The 19,748-nt window shown below is 36.4% G+C and overlaps 3 protein-coding genes across 3 annotated transcripts; 2 read left to right on the top strand and 1 right to left on the bottom strand.

Annotated features, from left to right (window-relative positions):
* The first annotated feature begins 3,340 nt into the window (after nucleotides 1–3,340).
* LOC119190255 (tetraspanin-7-like) lies at nucleotides 3,341–5,920 on the top strand. Its single transcript, XM_037441719.1, has 5 exons — nucleotides 3,341–3,395; nucleotides 3,787–3,974; nucleotides 4,279–4,434; nucleotides 4,661–4,789; nucleotides 5,506–5,920. The coding sequence occupies exons 1-5, from the start codon at nucleotides 3,341–3,343 to the stop codon at nucleotides 5,659–5,661; spliced, it is 684 nt and encodes a 227-aa protein (XP_037297616.1). The 3' UTR covers nucleotides 5,662–5,920.
* Nucleotides 5,921–7,465: 1,545 nt separating this feature from the next.
* LOC119190325 (general transcription factor IIF subunit 2-like) lies at nucleotides 7,466–9,806 on the bottom strand. Its single transcript, XM_037442038.1, is given in 5 exon segments — nucleotides 7,466–7,576; nucleotides 7,578–7,658; nucleotides 7,874–7,999; nucleotides 8,327–8,538; nucleotides 9,307–9,806. Coding segments are annotated over 5 exon segments (807 nt in total). The 5' UTR covers nucleotides 9,605–9,806; the 3' UTR covers nucleotides 7,466–7,486.
* A 6,356-nt stretch (nucleotides 9,807–16,162) lies between these two features.
* Nucleotides 16,163–19,425, top strand: LOC119190254 (TBC1 domain family member 25-like). Its single transcript, XM_037441718.1, has 6 exons — nucleotides 16,163–16,376; nucleotides 17,859–18,064; nucleotides 18,392–18,515; nucleotides 18,801–18,982; nucleotides 19,072–19,210; nucleotides 19,291–19,425. Exons 1-6 carry the CDS (start codon nucleotides 16,335–16,337, stop codon nucleotides 19,423–19,425), a joined length of 828 nt encoding a protein of 275 aa, XP_037297615.1. The 5' UTR covers nucleotides 16,163–16,334.
* The last annotated feature ends 323 nt before the right edge of the window (nucleotides 19,426–19,748 follow it).

The raw sequence follows: 19,748 nt of genomic DNA, 5'->3' as shown, positions 1-19,748 counted from the left end.
TTTTACATATTAGCTTCAACAGAAGAATTATATTTTCTTTAAGTATATAAAATAAATAAACCCCTTAAAGTTTATTTTAGAGATGAAAAGTCGAATGATTTGGAAGTTTAAAGGCGATTTGAATTTTTGAATTTGTTCAGCAACTTTTGTTGCCAACTGTACCTAAACTTACAATACAAATTAAACCTAATCTCTGAACCTAACTTAACTTACCTGTTCCCTACAGTTTTACATACCTATTATTTTTCAGTTTGTACATTAGTAAGGAGGTACCTACCTATTTATGTTATAAAAATGGAAATTCGGTTAATAAGTACTAGAACCTCAACGAAATTAAAATAAGATTTTATTTGTATAATAGCTTTCTAGTACAAAATTAAAAAAATGTTCTAGGTTTTTACAGTTTTAATTCCATCAATTTGATAATTATTATATTTATTTGAGTTATTGTCTAATGCCATATCATTGCGAAATTATAAAAATATGAAACAAATTATTCATTTCTGTGCATTATTTATATTTCATATTTTTAAACAAAGAAACAATAAATGAAATGCCGCTATAAGCAAAATACTGCGAATCTTTTATTACGATACCAGTATCGATTGAATCGCTATTCAATTCGTTACGATCCTTTACGACGAATTCCCAAGTTCAACTCGTACTAGTGTGAAAAATATGCGGTGGAAATACAAAAAGCTTTCAGTTTACAAAACCGCATTGTGAGAGAGGGACCCCGTTACATTTTTATAAATAAAACTTTGAAAGCGAAGGCGTGATTGTCCATACTGTAATGTGGATTACTTTCTACACCACGATGACTGAAGTGACTGTCAATGAACACGAAATTACAAACTGATATTATTATAAAATTATATAAATAAAATTTATATAGTTTTCATTAATAATAAAAATTTTCAAAGCTCACCTTCGCTATCTTCATTTTCAGTAACAGGGGATACGGATGATATTCCAAAAATCAGTCCGAGCATAATTAAACTAACACGCAGAAACATAATGTCGACGAAAATATTCTTAACAATATTCCGTAACTCTTATATAATTTTAAAATATATTGTTAAATTATAATTTATAATTGTTATCGTAATATATCCCGATGTATTTTAACGAAAGCGCGTACATGCATTCACTGCAACAACCGCCGAGTGACTAACTTGGAAGTTGGAACTTGCCATTGGGCCAACAGATAGTTGAGAGCAAAGTTAAAGTTGCTTAACGTTTTTGTATTGAAGTCCGGACAGTTATTTTGCGTGTAAAATGCTTATATAGGTAAAACAAGGTTTGTGACATATAAAATACAAATATATAAGCGGCGATAGTCTAGTTGGTTGTGGAACGGACTGCTGAGAATGTCCGAATATCCGTAGGTTCAAATCCTAAGATAAAGCTCTGAGTTTTCTAAAAATTGTGTGTATTCTTTGTGAGTTATCGCTTTAGGGGTAAAGAAAAATATCGTAAGGAAACCTGCATACCTGAGAAGTTCTCTATAGGAATTTTTGAGTATATGTATGTAAAGTCTACCAATCCGCATTAGACCAGCTTGGTGGACTACGGCCTAATTCCTTTCAGTAGTGAGGACCTGTGCCTGTAGCTAGCAATGGGACAGTATATAATACATGGCTGATATATTATAGTATTACTGATAAGTATATTATTTATATTTTATAATATTAAAGACTCTTACGACAATCTTTAAATTAGGTATATAATAATCATACAATTAGGTATAAACCTATTTATTTACGCGCACATACACACCCACGTATTCTATGCCCAAAGGGATAAGCAAAGGCGCAACTAGTGCACCCTTTTCACTTTACTTATTCCGCCCTATTATGTAATAGAGAGTGAGCCCATATCCACATCGAGAAAAGATTCAGATTCTGACAATGAGCAGAAAAACTCACTACACTGCATCCGGCCCCAGGATCGAACCCGAGAAAGCATTTGCACCCCAAAAAACCTATGCCGCTGAGACAACCTATTTATGTTGCTACCTAATTAATAAGTAAGTAAATATAAATACAATTTAAAAGATCAGTTTTTCAGTAGACATAAGTATTCTTACAGTTAACCAAAAGTTAACGCTCTTATAAAGAAATGCCGGTTCGGTTTGGCACGAATGAAATAATCAAATTATCAAATCGTGCGTAACGTAGAAATAAATCATCCTAATGCATCACATCTTAAGATGCACTGGAATATTTACAAACAACGAATTGGTAAGAGAAGTCGATAGTACGGCGCATGCGCTTTTAATAAACATTAAGTTATTTGATTCCAACCTGATATTTTGGGTTGCGGTCGTTAAAATCTTATTTAATTCGTAATAATCGTTATAGTGAATTAAACATGGGCAACCAATTCGAATATGCAGCAGTGATCGGTTGCATTAAAACGTTCCTCTTCATATTCAACATATTATTTTGGGTAAGAATGCACTTTTATGTATTTAATTATAGTTGCTAGAAGTGTTGCATAAATTATTTTACTACACAAACTCTCACCATTTTATTGTATATATAGGTCTGCAACTTTATAGATTTATCTATTTTATGTTATAATTCCGTGTTGTTCGTTGGTAAGGAAATGACAACTGCAGTCACAACTAACACCTCATCTGTTGGACAATTCTTGGTACCCAGGGAACGACTAAATGTCAGTTTTGAAATACCTACTTGAAATCTGATTAGGTTCAATATGAACTTAATACAGGTATAAGTAAAGGTTCATTTACGACAAATCTGCATTTTCTAACTACAAAATTTCCCCCAAAATCAATAACTGATGTTTCTAGAAACCATTAAACATCGACGTAATATTAGGAATTGAAACAGTAACAGCTACTTGGTAGATTTAAGGTCAATTGCCTTGTGGTCACGGTATATAAACTAAAGAGGCTGCCATGATACAAAATTCTAAAGTTTCAGTCTGAAAGTTATTTATAGGCACAATGAAACACATTCACTTCGATCTCAATTATGAGTACATAACGTTTTGTTCATACTTCATACTAAAGTTACTCATAGGCCTAGTAAAATAAATTATGCTAAGGAGACGTAGTGATTCCATTTCTATCGCGCTTTTTAGCTATATGACCACATTAGACAATATACCTACCTATTTTTTACTTCTATAAGATTTTGTTACAACCGAATAACGGGACGAGCACGCCGCCTGATGAATAACTTTACAATTATTTATAAACAGTAGGAAAATGTAGGTTAGTATTTGTTGTCCCAACTCATGAATTACGGAGCAATGTGTCGCACTACACTGCGCTCAAGATCTTGAGACATTACATGTTAAGTCACGTATAATGCCCGGTATTGCGCTAGCTATGTTGTCCATAAAAACGGAACACAACAGTGCAAGTACACATTGATACTTAAGCTTTGTTCACTGAAATAAACTTTGTAGATATCTACAAGGGAAGATTCTTAGCTGAAACTCCTTACACGTAGTCGGGAGTTCCCAACTCATGTTGTGTGTGTGATCTCTACCACCCATGAACAGCAATTATAATTATACTCATGACTGGCCGTAGACAATTGACGACGTAGCTCTACATGTTTTAAAATTTGAAATCTCCACTTAAGTATCAGCTCTTTACTGTGGGATAACGCGTTAAATATTGCTTTCGCTCCATTTATTCAAAATATGCCTATTTCCAAGTATCTAGTAACGGATGCATTAATAGGTCTTAAGTACATAAATATAATGGATATTACAATAAACCTACTAAATTATAATATACGTTTGTAGTTTTAGGATTACTCTTCCTAGCGGTCGGCTTCTGGGCGGAGTTTGATCTCAGCAATTACATGGAAATGTCACCGGAATTTTCTGGAACTGCTCCTTACGTGTTCATCGGCATCGGCATGTTAATCCTTGTTGTTAGTTCGATTGCCTTCTCCTGCATAATCAAGGCACAACCAGTCCTACTTTATATTGTGAGTTAAATACTATATACTGCCTACGTACGTACTTATTAACTGCTTATGTAAATATTCACTCTAGTTGTATCAAACGCTTTGTATTTGACGGTTTGAATTGAAACTATCATTTCGACCATAAATGTCTAGTATTTAAAAGAAGAAATGTTTTCCTACTAGACTACAATACTATAGTTCGCATCTAATGATTGTAATTTGCCTACACTAAAGGTATTAGCTATAGAGCTTCGACAGAATAAGGAAATACCAATACTGTTTACCTGAGATGAATATCCATTAATGTCGTTTTCTTATAGTACAGTGGGTTTTGGCGTGTACCACGATGATGTGCGTTGGACTAATTGCGACGCTGGCATGTTTCCGTCACACATTCGCAAAGGCCTTATACAATGGATTAAATCAAGCAGTCATCAACTACAGCCAACTTAAGACTAATTTGGACTTTGCCCAAGTCAAGGTAATAACATTTTTAACACGTTAATGTCTAAAACTGTTTACCTACTAATGAATCTAGCAGAAGCTTATCGCCAATTTGGATGCAATTTCATTTCCTATAAAAAATCTTTTGTTACTTATGTCACTTGTTTTATTATAATTATTGAGTCAGAGACAAAGACTTGTTTATTAATGTACTGGATAAAATAAAGCTTTATTTGGAAAAACCTAAATCTCTGTTGTTACAGATGCATTGCTGTGGAGTAAATAATTACACCGATTGGATCCGGATGTCGCCGCAACGTGTAATCCCGGTCTCATGCTGTCTGGACCCCAACAACTGCGTCACAGCTAATTACAGTGATGTTTTTCAAAGGGTAATATCTAAATCTAAATCTTTCAACCCAATCTAAATCTAAATCTTTCAACTCAATGATAGACATACGCTTTTTGGGTTGCATAACTGGATATAAGAATTAATAATTATAATAAAAATATCAACCCTGTATTATATATACTTGCCCACTGCTGAGCACGGGCCTCCTATACTACTGAGAGGGATTAAACCTTAGTCCACCACGCTGGCCTAGTGCGGATTGGTAGACTTCACAAAGAAACTTCGAAATTCCTATAGAGAAATTCTCAGGTGTGCAGGTTTTCCTCACGATGTTTTCCTTCACCGTTAAAGCGAACGATAAATTCACAAAGAATACACACATGATTTTAGAAAAGTCAGAGGTGCTGACATTCGTCTTGGCAGTCCGTTCCACACCGAACTAGGCTATCGCCGCTTTCAGCTCGCTCGATATAAGAATTACCATTTTAAATTACGGGCGAGTTTCTACCTGTTATATATTTAAAGTCTACACAAAGCTGAATTTGATTCCTTAGTCCGCTTCACCTAGATACTACTGGAAGAATTTAAATCAATACATATGTCAATCTGTAACTATTGAATATTTAACGTCTAATTAGTTAGTCTCGCAGTTGATATAACTAATATTCTGCCTTACGATATTCACGTATCGAACCGAAATTACCTGATAAAATTTAAATACAAACAATGTCCCTCAAATAAATATTATGTTTTTAGGGTTGTTACCACGTGATCGCAAAAACTATCGACGACAATGCGGAAATATTCGTGTTTCTGGCCGTCGCTACAACCATTCTGCCGTCATGTGGGACGATACTAGCCTGCGTTCTTGCGAATGTCGTTAATAAATCTAAATACGACGCTATGGATTAAACATCAAAGAATTGAAAAATCTATTTGATATTTCCGGATTTTTATTGCCGAATGTTCACTGAATTTCATAGGACTTCTAATTAAAGACTAAATCGAAATCAATCGAGCCCTTAATGTAAGATTCTCGAAATTTTAATAATTGTATGTGTGTACAGTGTTTACATCGCGTTTATATAGGTGATATATGGATTTGAAAAAACAAAAATTATATCTATTCTCCTAAATCTTCAAGTAGTCGATACTTTACTTTAACATTGTTTTCCTAAGGACGTTTTAAATATATAAATGTTCATTAATTATATTGTAAATACGTAAATTATTATAATCTGCACTTGTTAGTGTTAATAGTTCTAAATATTATACTTAATTTTTATTGTTATTAAATATTTACTTGTGTTTTAATTAAACTTAAAAGTTTAAATATTTTGTATTATTTTTTGACCTGCAATCACACAATGTTATTTTTCATGTTAGATTTTTCTCGCTAATCTCAGGAACTGTCGGTTCGAACTGAAAAAAAATGTGTTGGATAGCCCGTTTATCAAGGAAGGCTATATAAATATTAAGTATAATCACGCTATGCGATTATCAATAGGTGCGGAGCAGTAACAAAAAATGTTGCAAAAAGAGGGAAAATGCTTTATATTCCTTTTTAGAGCTCTTGAGTACGCTGCGTATACGGTTTAAGTTAAGCAAGAATTATGCATGGCGGAATAGTTCCTCTAAAAAAGATCTAAAATATATATTTTAAAACAAAGTCCCACGCCCCATGTTTGCCTGTCGGAAAGCGATAAACTCAAAAACTACCCAACGGATTTCGATGCTATTTGCTATGGAGATAGTACAAAACCCTGAAAAGGACATAGGCTACTTTCTTTCCTGGGAAAATATTTAGAGGGATTTTTATCGCCGAATACTATATCCCAAAATAATTATTCACGCGGGCGGAGCCGTGAGCAAAAGCAATTTTTTTTTCTGCTTTAAATGACGAGACCAGCTTGCCGTTCGCCTGATGGTAAGCAGTACGACCGCCCATAAACAGTAGAAACACCATCCAACCTTGAATTACAGTATTGTTTGGTATTCCACTACGCTCGACATCCTGAGACATGAGATGTTAAGTCTTAATATGTCTAATAGTTACACTGGCTACAATGTCCTTCAAACCAGAACACAACAGTGACTACACGCTGCTGCTTGGCGGCAGAAATATAAATTGCGGTGGTACCTACCCAAGCGGACTCTCATTTATGACAGACCTACCACCAGTCTGCTAGTTACTTATATGCGTTGACAACTGATGGTTGTAAGTAGGGCTTCTTTGGGAAAATTTCGAAAATAAGGAAAAATCTTTCATTAAAAAGTACAGGAAGGGTACAAAAAATTATCGAATTACAACTTTCGAGAATTAGCGTGCCCCCAAACATAAATGACAAAAAAGGTCTGGTTGTAAGTATCTTCTAACATATTTAGCGGAAGCTACCGGACGAAATGGAAAAATTAGAGATGAAAGCTGTGCCGGATTTGTCAATAGCGGCAATTAAGGCCGCGACTCAGGAAACGGCATGGCAAATTTGTAATCAGAGGTATTTTTTGGCAAAATAGCACTCGCAGGCCGTGCGGGGCGGCACGGACTCAGTGACCTTTTATACTTAAGAACTATAATTTCTTTTAAATTCGGCACTGGATGAAAAGCAATCCAAGATTGCCAGACAAAACAAAAGAATTTGGTATTATAAAAAAACGTTCAAAAATGTAGTAATCAACATAGGCTTTATTCAAGTTTCCTTTACCGTCAAAAATAAATATTAATATTGTTAAATAATCAGTCACTATCAGAGCCCTTTTTGTCCTCCTTGGTCTCAACAGGAACATCTTGTTTATAATGTCTGTACTCTCGGCTTCAACCCCACATTATTCTTATGTGGATTCTTTATATTATAATTGCATACTTCTTTCAAAATCCCTTTCAAATAAACAATTGGTTGCCTTGTGATCTGTAAAAAGTGAGAAATTTTATTGAAAATTCAGAAGTTTTGTGGGATTCCAAATAAAGAACTAGCAATATGCAATCGAAAAGTGGCCCTCGCCTTCTCTTTTACTATTAAGCTGACAAACAAAGAGCTTTTATCAACTCCAATGAGAGTAATTTTTAAAATGTATGTAATAATTTAGTTTTAATTTTCTGTCAGATTGATACTATATACATTACCTTTTGCAAATCCTTAATGTTATAATATTGATGTTTCTCAAATGCAGCAAACAACATATTGAGCACAGCATCTTTGTCATCACGAGCTTTCTTTCCTTCAGCCTTCTTCCTTTCTTGATATTCAATCTGTAAAAATATCATAGTCAATAAAGATGTTTAACATGTCATAATTTTTAAGTTGCAAGTCTACACTTCTTTCTTCTGGGAGTTCTGATTAAGAAGGGCACAGTAGCATATTATTATAATCCCATATTTTTTTATTATTGCAAGACGGTACAGTATTGAATCTGCATCAAGGTATTGGACAATGTTATTCTTGTTGCACTTAAATCACAATTATCATTCCCAATAGTACATAGCTTATAATAATACAGTTGTACCTTTTCTTTTTAGAAAATTTACAGATGTCTGTTTTTTATCAATACAATGACCTATTTAAAAAAATATAATTACATTATGCCGATGATCAGAAACAGGTTTGAAGTTCTGCACTATTCTGTCCAGTTGCTGGACTTGTCGTTGTGGTGTGGATGCCTTTTTAATAGATTCAAACTTTAGTTTGTAATATGTGGTGTCATCATAAGGCCTGCATTCTAATTTCTGAACAATCCTACCTTCCATATAAAGTTTTTCAGATTCAGGTACTATTACGGTGGAATCAGATGCTGTAAATTAAAATCAATTATAAACATTATTGAAATTCCAAGTTAGACTAGCTTGTAGAATATTTGCAACAAACCCATAATAAAAGATAACAATTTCATATCCCAAGTTTTGCTGCAAATAAAAATTCTTTCTTATATACAGATTTAGACAATATATAATGTTGTGGTCTTAAAACTTGATTTAACCAGACATTGGGAGCATTATTATATAACTTACAATATTATTACTGTCCAGTTATGACTTTGCAATCTATTAGTTTGCTTATTATATATTTTTCAAATAAACATTTACCATTAATCATTACTAAATCATGGACCAACAGTATCTTCAAGAAAATGTACCAAATTAGTTTTAATCCTTAAAACACAATTTATAGCCCGGAACGTATTCAAATGCTGTACACAAAAACATATGCTGAACTAACCAAGGGTAGAATTTGATAGCTATGATTTACATAAGAAGAAAGCAAGAACAATTATATTTGTAAATGGTACATCATTCTTAATTTGCATATTCACCAGTCATTTACAGAGATGTAAACAGATATCTACTCGCCAATCTAAATTGAATTCTTTATTTTTGATGTGATTTGATTTTGTAAAACATAGAGTTGTAAATTCAGAACTAATAGCCAGTAATAATAATGGAATTATTTTAACTGTGTGGTATATTAGGAAGTGTTGGGCGATATTTCCTATTGCGTTTCAATTCCTCGAAATGATTGGTGTATACACTGTATTTCGTAAGTCAAGAACTAATATACTTACGAACAACATGAGAGAACACTCCCAAAGACTGCCTCGTCACATTTGAAACGTTCAGCCTATGTTCCTTTGGTATACTCTGTTCACCTTTCTCTTTTAAACACAGCACTGCTTCGGGCAACGATAACTGCACCTGAGCACGCTGGCCAGGCACCCGAGATATCTTCAATTTACCTACTGCTATGTCCCCTGGGGCTTTCTCCCATTTATTAGCAATGTACTTGGGTACCTTCACAAGCCATACGCCTCTGCCTGTGTTAGACAAATCCAATTCTCTATCGATGTGATTAACACTAGCCATTTCCAATAAATGAAAAGGAAATATAAGGATTTTAAACTTTATTTTTATTGTACTATTGATCTTTTGGGCCACATTCGATGCGTGAGTTTATTTGTGCAAAAATATGTAAGATACCTTTGCAAATTTATGTAAAATGCACGTAAAACGCAAAATAGAACCGTTTTTCCCCCGAAGGGTAAAAAAACGGATATTTAGGTTTCAGCCGTAGCTTGAACCACATTGAGATTAACGTTCCAATATTCATTGTCAACATCTTCAACATCCTCTATCTCACTCACTCATTAGGTGCATCCGTGACGTTGTAACCTGCCATAACTATACCTGTCCTTGTCACATTCTTGGTGAGCAGCGCGCGGCGGGCTCTTCCTTCAGTACCTTGAGCCGGCAGGAGCCTTGGGTGTGGTTCAAGCTACGGCTGAAACCTAAATATCCGTTTTTTACCCTTCGGGGGAAAAACGGTTCTATTTAGGTGTTCGAGCCTATGCTTGAACCACATTGAGACGTGTTTATTATCTGCCGGCGCGCTGTCCGACTAGTCCATAATATGTAAGATTTCAATATGGGACTAGAGCTAAGCGTACTGTGACTATTATTATTTTCGTGTGAAGAGAAAGACAGAGATTGTGAAAGATATTTATTCAAGGATAATATCCTCAATTTGCTTGAACAATTAAAAGATACCTTACAAAATTACCAGAATGATATATTATCAATATGTGATTAAGACCTCAAGATAAGCTTTTCATAAAATCAATTAAATCTTATATTTAATAATAAGCCTACATCACTGGTGTAAAGGAATTACTTAAAGGATTTGGGTTCCTGTTAGGTTGCGGTTTTATTTCTCTGAAGTAATGCCGAAAGAATGTATTTTTAGACCGCCAATTGCCCCTTTTTAGAATTTCATCAATATTGCAATAATTACCAACCCAGTTGTTGGTTGCAACAACTGCTCTAAAGCTACCTGCAGATGCAGATATTCCTGCTTCTTTAAATAACGTTCTTATCCATCCCGCGATCACGGTTCGGGAAGCATTCTTCACTTTACCTCTTGTGGTAATGAACAGAGAATCATTACACGCCATGTTACGGCGCATATTCGTTATTAAAATGGTTTTCTTAATCCAGAAGATAATATCAAGTGGCCCATCAAAATTATTTTCTCCTTTCTTCAGCAACCAGCCTGATTGTTTATATGAAACCGAATCAGTTTTAGACCCGAATTTAGGCCAGAGTATGATTTCATTTCCCCTATCTTCGAAGTGATCATTTCCTATCGATAAAAGTGTTAAGTCATGGGCTCTTCTGCCGGTAGCGAGCAGGAGAAGCACGCAAGTGTGCCTTGAGACTGCAAAGAGATTGTCGTGATCAAATTGGTAGGTACTTAAAAACGCTAGGAGATCTTCTATAGTCCACGAAATTGACTTTTTAACCGGAGGGGTTTCAGCGAAGACTCCCTTCAATACGTGCTTTACTAGAGGATGGGCGCTGAGCTCGTCAGATCTTAAGGGATTTCCGAAGTTTGCTACAACTGACTTGTGAACGGCTATGGTCTTAGGCGCTAATTTTACGACTCTGTAGAGGTAGCATAGGTATCTAGCTAAATCGTGAGGGCTGGGATCATCTGCAGGTATTCTGTTTGATTGGGCCCAGCTGCACCATCTTGACCAGATTGGTCTATACGTTTTAAGGATGACGACCTCCAAGATGATTCCAATAGCTTTATTTCACTTTCAGACCAGTTTGTTATGTGCTTCGCCCAGCCCGTACCAACCATACCGCCAATTCCAAGCGTTCTACACCTTGAGGAGCACAATTCGTGCGGAGATCTATAAGGTTTTCGCGAAGATTCGGAATCAACAGCGGAGGTTTCTCTTTCATTTGCTCCAGTTCTGGTTTCCAGAAGACTCTGCTCCAGTTGGGCGCTACTAGAATATATCGTCCCTCCGACTGTTGTAGGTGGCGAAGTATTTGCGGAATTAAGGCTGGCGGTGGGAATATCCACCCCAGATTGTATTTCCAAATTCTGCTGAATGCATCGCAGAATGGGCTCCCTGTGTCTGTCGAGTCTTCGCTGACATAACTCGAAACGACTGCTGACTTCTTCGTGGCGAAGAGATCTATATCTGGAATTCCGTATTTCTGAAATATCCAGGTTACTATTGTTTCCTTGAGGTGCTATTCTGGCAAGGCCTTTTCTCTCGACAGCCTGTCCGCTATTCCGTTGTATATCCCGGAATGTATCGAGCTATTAAATGACAATCCATCAAATCGCATAATTCTAAGATTTGTGTCGTGGCTTTTAATAATCTTGCTGATCTGGTGCCCCTTGTTTGTTTATGTAAGCCACAGTCGTTCGATTGTCCGATTGTACCATTATTGTCCTGTGGCGAATTTCGGCACCAAACTTCGAAGGACTTCGTGTACAGCCCACAATTCTTTTTAGGTTGCTGTGCCATTTTCTTTGACAATGTGTCCACTTTCCCCATAGATGACGGCCATTTGCTATGGCACCCCAACCTCTTTCTGCTGCATCCGTCGTGACAAAGATTGACGGGCCAGGATAATGGATCGGTGACCTCTTGTGCAGATTCTCTATCCACCATTTGAGCTGCTCTAGGGCCGCATCTGGGATATAATGTTTCCGATGGGGTCGAGTTTGTGCCAGGAGACGAGCAGACTTCTGTAATTGTCGGCAATGAAGTCGCCCTAAGGGAACCGTGAATGATGCGAAGTTCAATCTTCCTAAAGTCACTTTGGCGTCGTACCAGCTCTATTGAGCTTTCCTCCGTAGGTCTTGAATACATTTCTGCAACTGTTGGATTTTTGGAATTGATAACCCCTTCGTGTTCTGACTTGTGTTCCAAGTGATGCCTAGATATTCTATGGTGGTTGAAGGGATCGTCGATGATTTCGCTTGATTGATCTGCCAGCCCAGGTTCTTCAGATATTCCGTAGCGACGGTCGTTTGCTGTTCTAGAATTACGGGGTTTTCGTGCATTAGCAGAAAATCGTCCAGATACACTATCACTCGAAAGCCTTTCTGACGAAGTTGTTGTGCTACCCAGTTCGTAATTTTTGCAAATGCTGAAGGGGCGCTTGCTAGGCCGAAAGGTAGACACGTCATCTCGTATATCTTCCCTTGGTGCGAGAGTGACAGATACCGACGGTGGTTCTGATCGATGGGCACGTGAAAATATGCCTGTGAAAGGTCGATCTTCATCAGGTAATCCTTTTCTCTCAAATGTTCTGGGATCTGATGGTGATTTAGTAAGCGAAATTTTGGCGTAAGGACATAATCGTTGAGCCTTTTCAGATTGAATATAGGGCGATTCCCTCCATCGGTCTTCTTTCTTAGAAACATAGTGGATAGGAATCCCGATTGGTGTGTACTGATTTGCAGGGCACCGGATTGTAGCATTTTCTTTATCTCTACCGACATTGCCGCTGATGTTCTGGTACGATATCTTTGGGCGTTTACTCGAGAAAATTTTGTTATCGGAGGAACACTCTTGAATGGGATTCTGTAGCCATTTAATATTTTTAAAGGTTTTCGGTTGCGCCCTTGCACCGATGTACAAATTTGGCTAGACGCCCCGCAGAAAAGTAGTCACTTTCGACCGCCTCTATCTTTTTTGCTTTGGTGTGTTTTAGAGGGAAAAGTTCTTTGTTGACGTCCCTTCCCTTCTGTATCTCTGGTATAGGGTATATTTCTTTTCGTGGTATTTCGCGTGTCGCGAAAACGATAGAGCACATTTTGAGAGCTTTTAGGTTTAGACCCTTGAGGTATCGGTTTTTTGTTAGGGTATGTCTTTTTCTTGCTAGGAAACAATTTTTGCACACCTCCTAATTCTTTTATAACATCCGTAAGAGATTTGTCTTCGAATAAGTGGGTCCCCGAAGGAGGAATGTCATGAAGAATTTATCGGAAAGATTTGCTAGAAGGTTTGTAGACCTCCCTTCTTTGTTTTATTACTTCTGCACGCCGCCCGCACACATACTGCAGAAGAGCATCTGAATTCTTTCTAAATCCAGAATTTGCTGCTACAAAATCTCGGCCCACAATATTCTTAACCTCTGTTGGTAAGCTCTCCAAAACGTTTTGGAATATAATCCTCTGCTGAATAAGTCCGTTTGTTATAGCCCCTAAAGTTAGATCGAATTTCTCTAAAATTTCTACTCGATTTCCAATTCGGAGTAAATTCAGCTAAAAGATTGTTTGTTTTAAGGAAGTAAATACAGGAGTTGCCTGAAAATGCTTTTGAATCTCTGAGTATCGTACATTACACCAGCTACTGTCGCCTAACCTTTGGCAATTCAAACCATGCTTTACTGCTATTGGGTCTGCTCGTGCGATCTTAGGCTCTTGTTCTGTGGTGGCTGGCGTAAAGTCAAAAGCAGTGGTATTAGAATTTTTATCTTCTGCTAATACTGCAAGTTCTCTCTGTGCATCGGCAATCTTTTTCCGTAGCTCAGCTTCTTTGGAACCCTGAATATCTGGTGTATGAGGATTGTCTCCACCATCTTGGGCTGGCTCATCCATTTCTTCATCGGATTGTGTACTGTTTGGAAGAGAGTCGTAAGACTTATTAAGGCTGCCTTCACAGGCTTGGTGTGCGCTCGACGCGGTGCTCACTTGTTGATTGAGAATGATAGTTTTAATGTTCTCATTTTGTTCTGATTGCATGCTGAGCAATTTGTTAAATAATAGCATTTGTTGGTTCAGAACAGTAGCAAGCAGATGATCGCTGCTACCTTGTGCTGGCACTCGAGATTCTGATTGAATAGGTGAACTTGAAACATTTGCATAAGAGGAACGTTTTGCTTGGCTATGATACACTTCTGTAGGCGATTCAATTGAGCGTTTCGTACCCGTGGAAGGCCCCAGACTAGTTAGTGGGCTGAGGCGCTCCAATTCTTGTGACGCCTCCCGTCTTTTGGCAAGTTTTGGTTTTAGTTCCTTCACGGTACTCATAAAGACCTCGTAGGCTGGCGAATGGATCTTCTCCATTAGACTGTGTGGCGCATAGAGTAGAGCTCTACCTAACGGCCATTTTAAGAAAGAAGCCCTTATCGCTCTGTATGACCGCTCGGATAGTGATGTAGCGGAAGGATTGAAAGCCCGTGCCAATTCCACTGTGGGGATGGCAAATCTGAGTTTTGCTTCTATTGCCGGTGGTACTTGACTTCCTCTGAACAGTTCCTCAAAAGTGTAATTAAAGACCTTCCAATCTCCAATTAACCGGAAAGTTTTCATCCAACGAGGCAATAACTGCCAATAAACCCTTTTCATTGTTTTCCCAAGGTTCGGCGGCAAGAGCACCCATTGACGTTAGCTCTGCCATGGTTCTGGAAGTGAAAGCGCTATTTCATGCATAGGTACTAGAAAGAAAGAAAGAAAAAGGAGACCTTAATTGGTACGACAATTGTCGCTTAGAAAGAGGCGACATTCAATTTGATGCGACCCGTGTGACGACTCAGATGAGACGACATACTGTCTTACTTGAGACTACACTCAGTGCGACTGGCGTCTGGGCCGGGGCGGCGGTCGTCCAAAACGGGGCGACTGCCATCTCAATCGAACGACCGTCGTCATAACCGAGGTGAAACGGTCGTCCCAATTGAGACGACGGTCGACTCATTCGAGGAGGCGGTCGTCTCAATCCGAACGATTGGCGCCTCAAACTGTCGTTTTGCCATTGTCTCGATACGAACATACTTTCTATAAGGTATTTCTATGAAGTATTACATAGCTCATTCATCGCTGGGCCTTGAGGCGCCGAGCGGTGAGATATCGTCGTTGGGCTTAAAAGCGCCGAACGGGAGAAGAAGATACTTACACGTGTTGATTCAACGAATATTGAAAGCGTACTGAAGGAAGAGCCCGCCGCGCGCTGCTCACCAAGAATGTGACAAGGACAGGTATAGTTATGGCAGGTTACAACGTCACGGATGCACCTAATGAGTGAGTGAGATAGAGGATGTTGAAGATGTTGACAATGAATATTGGAACGTTAATCTCAATGTGGTTCAAGCATAGGCTCGAACACCTAAATACTTCAATTTTTATCCTGTGCATATGACAATTGACAACTCACAATTGACAGTTCACAGATAAGTATAACGAACATATGGATATGAACTAAAAAAAATACTGGTATTTATAAATAACAAATATGTACTACATATATAATTGAATATATTAAAAAAGGCAACCTTGTTGGCGGGCGAGCGGTTCGCAGTGTCCGCTCCCATGATCACCCTCGCTGCGGCCTGCTGCGACCCATCTGTTGTGGAAGCACTTCCATACAAAGTGTATGGCAGGTCGATTTTTGTAATTTGACCCAATCCGTCCCGCTTCGCACCTGCAGGTAGACACAGTCCATAATTGGAAGACTTGTATGGTCAATGAAGACTTGCAAGTATTTCAGATTCAATATAGATGTAACTGCCTATGCTAAAGACCTATGCAGTACAGGGTTACGTCAAATGTCAAAGTTATCAAACTTGTCAAATCAAATGTCCATTGATGTTGGTTGGTGTTGGTGAAAAGGATTCGTCGTTTACTGACATTTGGTGAATAAAATCAAGTCCATTTTGTGCGGATGTTTTAAAAAATGTGTAATTTACTTGTTATAAATATAAATGTTTATTGTATGTTTCGTGATGTGCAACCAGATTCCAACTAATTAATCACTACTTGCTAGTCCATGAACAGTAATGTGAAATCATGTTTGGGTATAGTAAAGAAGCTGTTAGAGTGAAAGTCAAGGTTTGTTAAATCTCGTCAAAGAATTTGCAGTTAAACCAATCATTTTGTATAATTTTTTACGAATACAAAGATTGTCGTATTAACTAATTCATGTAAATAATAGATAGAAATGTTTGGCCACTTAACCCACTTTATACTTTGTTTCTTGAACAATCAATATTTATGAATATGTTTTTTAAAAGTGTGTCATCAACTGCATACGCATCATATTTAAAAAATTATGCACTAATAAAATGACAGAGGTACCTACAAACTAAATTGGTCTACATAAAAAAAATATGCACATAAACTACACATCATATTATTAAAATACAGCTTTTTTTATTTTTCTTTACAGTGAATAAGAAATTTAGGCAGATTTTTTTATGCACCAATTATGATTAATATGCAACTGATCAATTTAAAATTGAAAGCTAATTTGAATTCTATAATGTAATGATATATATCAGGTAAATAATATATAATATGTACCACAAACTAACAATTAGCTTATTACTTCCATGACACATATCCAAAAAATACAATGTATCAAAATACTATTATTTTGTATCAATTTTACCATTTTATCATTCTTATACAGATGTCTTGTGGTAATTAAAAAATACTTTGCTTTAAAAAAGACTTGGTAAAATAAGCCTTTTTTGTGTTGTTTATTTATATTAAAATAGTTCTATTTAATATATTTTTTTACTAATAACTTACTGTTATTGGTTGTATATTTTCTGGTGTTAAGTTGCCAAGTTACAGGTAAAAACTTTTTTAATTTGTACACATTTTGATTAGCTAAAACTAGATATTACTGAGTGCCAAGTCTTTTGGATGGTGTTCATATCAACACAAACATTCTTGAGCTATTCATTCCATACTTGATATAGTGAGAGTAATAAGTAAAAATATGCACAAAATTATATATAATTTTTATTTAAATGAATTGTAGGTTGTGTTGAATTTGTTGAACTACCAATGTGTTGTTTAAAATATTGTCAACCTAATAGTGTTAGTTACAAATTACTTAATTATTATTGATAAGTACTCTGGAAGTAGATGGATGGAGTCAATTTGAGGGGCATTTTCATTAAGTAAAGATAACATTTTGCAGAAAGATAATGCTTTTATTTTCATGTAGACGGTCTTCTAAAAATGTGGTTAATGCACCATTTTGCTAGAATATGTCTTTATCTACAACTCTAATTAAAATAAAATACAACATAGACCTGCCCAACATCTAGTGAAAGATTAATCAGTCTTTTTTCATTGAATTTTCAATACAGGCCACTTACCTAAAGAAACAACTTTTCAAGAAAACAATAAATTTAATATATAAAACTTAAGCCCATAACATGGCTACTGATAATATATATTTTTTTATGTATGATCTGAGTAATAAATAAATCTGTGTGCAGCATTGCATAGATATATAATACATGGCTAACATTATATAACAATATGTAAACTATATTTGCACCATATTTCATTCAACAGAAATGTGAAGGAAAACTCCAGCCAGAATTAAGGAAGTTCTCAGTGGATCCACAAATAACTTCATTAGAAGTGTTACAAAGCATTTTAATAAAGGCATTTGATATCAAATCTGACTTTACATTATCATACAGAACTGTTGATGACTATGGGCTAGAAGTGTATCTGCCCCTTCTCTCTGATTGGGATTTGGATGCTGCATTCCTCAAGTGAGTAAATTCTGAATTAGGAATAACTTTATATTTTCCAAGGGCAGTTTATTTTAGAGTACATTCTACAAAATAAAACATAGAATTAGTTCTGCATGGTCGGTTGGGTTTCAAGGTATCTTCACATTTTTAAACTTTCATTTTTGTTGTAAGTGCAACCTACATTTTACGTAATGTGTTTTATAGTATCAATTTTGCAAACATATTTTGATGTATTTTCTTAAATTTACATAAACTGTTTTAATATAAATTTTCAATGAAATGAAATAATTTAAATAATTCATTTCAATATTTTATAACATATATTTAAAATTGGAATTGGTTTAGGGCTCATAACATAGCTCTTACACAATGGTCAGTGCCTTGTGTTCTATTAATAGTGTATATGAAACCCTTTGCGGAAGCTTCAGAGGATTGTGTGCCACCAGTATTGACATCCACTTCAAGTATGGTGAACCAAATGAGCTGAGAGCAACCTACTGTGGCTCCCCCACCAAATCAGGCAGAGAAACAGGAAACGCAAACTGGTTTTCCGGGACTAATCATGAACCAGGTCAGCCAAAAAAAAATATTATTTTCTTCTTCTAATTTCAATTTCTATGTACAAAACGATAGTAAACTAAATCTCTCAATGGCTCAGTATAGCTCTCGTACAAATATAACTTAGTATTGGTGGATATTATAAGTATATATTTTTTTAATGCTCTCTCTATTTACAAGTACTGTATTCTGGCAGGTTGAGAAAACATTTAACATGGTATCAAGAGCACTGAACTTGTACGAAGATCCGAACACACCTCCACGACCACCGCTCAGCGACATTGAATTCAGGGCATTCCTCGATACAGTTGGTCAAATCACTAACACCGCCAAGCTAAGAGAAGTCATTTACTGCGGCGGTATAGATCCTAGTTTAAGGTATTTTTTTTGCGATTATTCATAGTACAAATTCATTTATGCATATTCCATATTTAGAAATGTATAAGATAATAACACTTTATTTACAGAAAAGTAGTGTGGAAACATATTTTAAATGTGTACCCAGATGGCATGACGGGTAAAGAGAGGATGGACTACATCAAAAGAAAAGCCAACGAGTATTACGGGCTTAGAGCGCGTTGGAAAGACTGCATACAAAGAGGAAAGGTAAGAACAAAAATAAATAAAACTAAATTGCTATAAAATACGCAATCATTTGACGAACTAAATTACTGTGCTTGTTACAGGTAAACGCGGATCTAGCATATGTTACAAGTATGGTTCGTAAAGATGTCTTACGTACCGATCGCCATCATAATTTCTACGCGGGTAGCGACGATAATCAAAACATCGCTTCCCTCTTCAACATATTAACGACGTAAGTAAAGCTTTTTGGAAACCAGCGCGTTTGACTCAATAGTATAAAATATATTTTAAACGTTCTGTTACAGATACGCAATTAACCATCCGACCGTCAGCTATTGTCAAGGAATGTCCGACCTGGCTTCGCCTTTATTAGTAACAATGGGTGATGAAGCTCACGCCTATATCTGTCTTTGTGCTCTCATGACCCGATTGTATCCTAACTTTCTATTGGACGGTGAAGCAATGACTCTCAAGTTTACGCATTTAACAGAATCATTGCAAGTTTATGACCCTGATTTCTATAACTATTTGAAGTCGCAACAAGCAGATGATTTGCTAT

This window comes from Manduca sexta, chromosome 23 (assembly GCF_014839805.1).
Source record: "Manduca sexta isolate Smith_Timp_Sample1 chromosome 23, JHU_Msex_v1.0, whole genome shotgun sequence".
Taxonomy (NCBI): domain Eukaryota; kingdom Metazoa; phylum Arthropoda; class Insecta; order Lepidoptera; family Sphingidae; genus Manduca; species Manduca sexta.
The sequence above is the reverse complement of the archived record's forward strand: the minus strand, read 5'-3'. Positions and strand labels throughout refer to the sequence as shown.

Excerpts from the sequence above, each read along its gene's own strand:
- LOC119190255 (XM_037441719.1), top strand. The coding sequence starts at position 3,341 with ATGCCCGGTATTGCGCTAGCTATGTTGTCCATAAAAACGGAACACAAC. Across the intron at positions 3,396-3,786 it reads AACGGAACACAACAGTGCAA|TTTTAGGATTACTCTTCCTA; the intron begins GTACACATTGAT and ends ATACGTTTGTAG. Across the intron at positions 4,435-4,660 it reads TGGACTTTGCCCAAGTCAAG|ATGCATTGCTGTGGAGTAAA; the intron begins GTAATAACATTT and ends CTGTTGTTACAG.
- LOC119190254 (XM_037441718.1), top strand. The coding sequence starts at position 16,335 with ATGTTTGGGTATAGTAAAGAAGCTGTTAGAGTGAAAGTCAAG. Across the intron at positions 16,377-17,858 it reads CTGTTAGAGTGAAAGTCAAG|AAATGTGAAGGAAAACTCCA; the intron begins GTTTGTTAAATC and ends TTCATTCAACAG. Across the intron at positions 19,211-19,290 it reads ACTGCATACAAAGAGGAAAG|GTAAACGCGGATCTAGCATA; the intron begins GTAAGAACAAAA and ends TGCTTGTTACAG.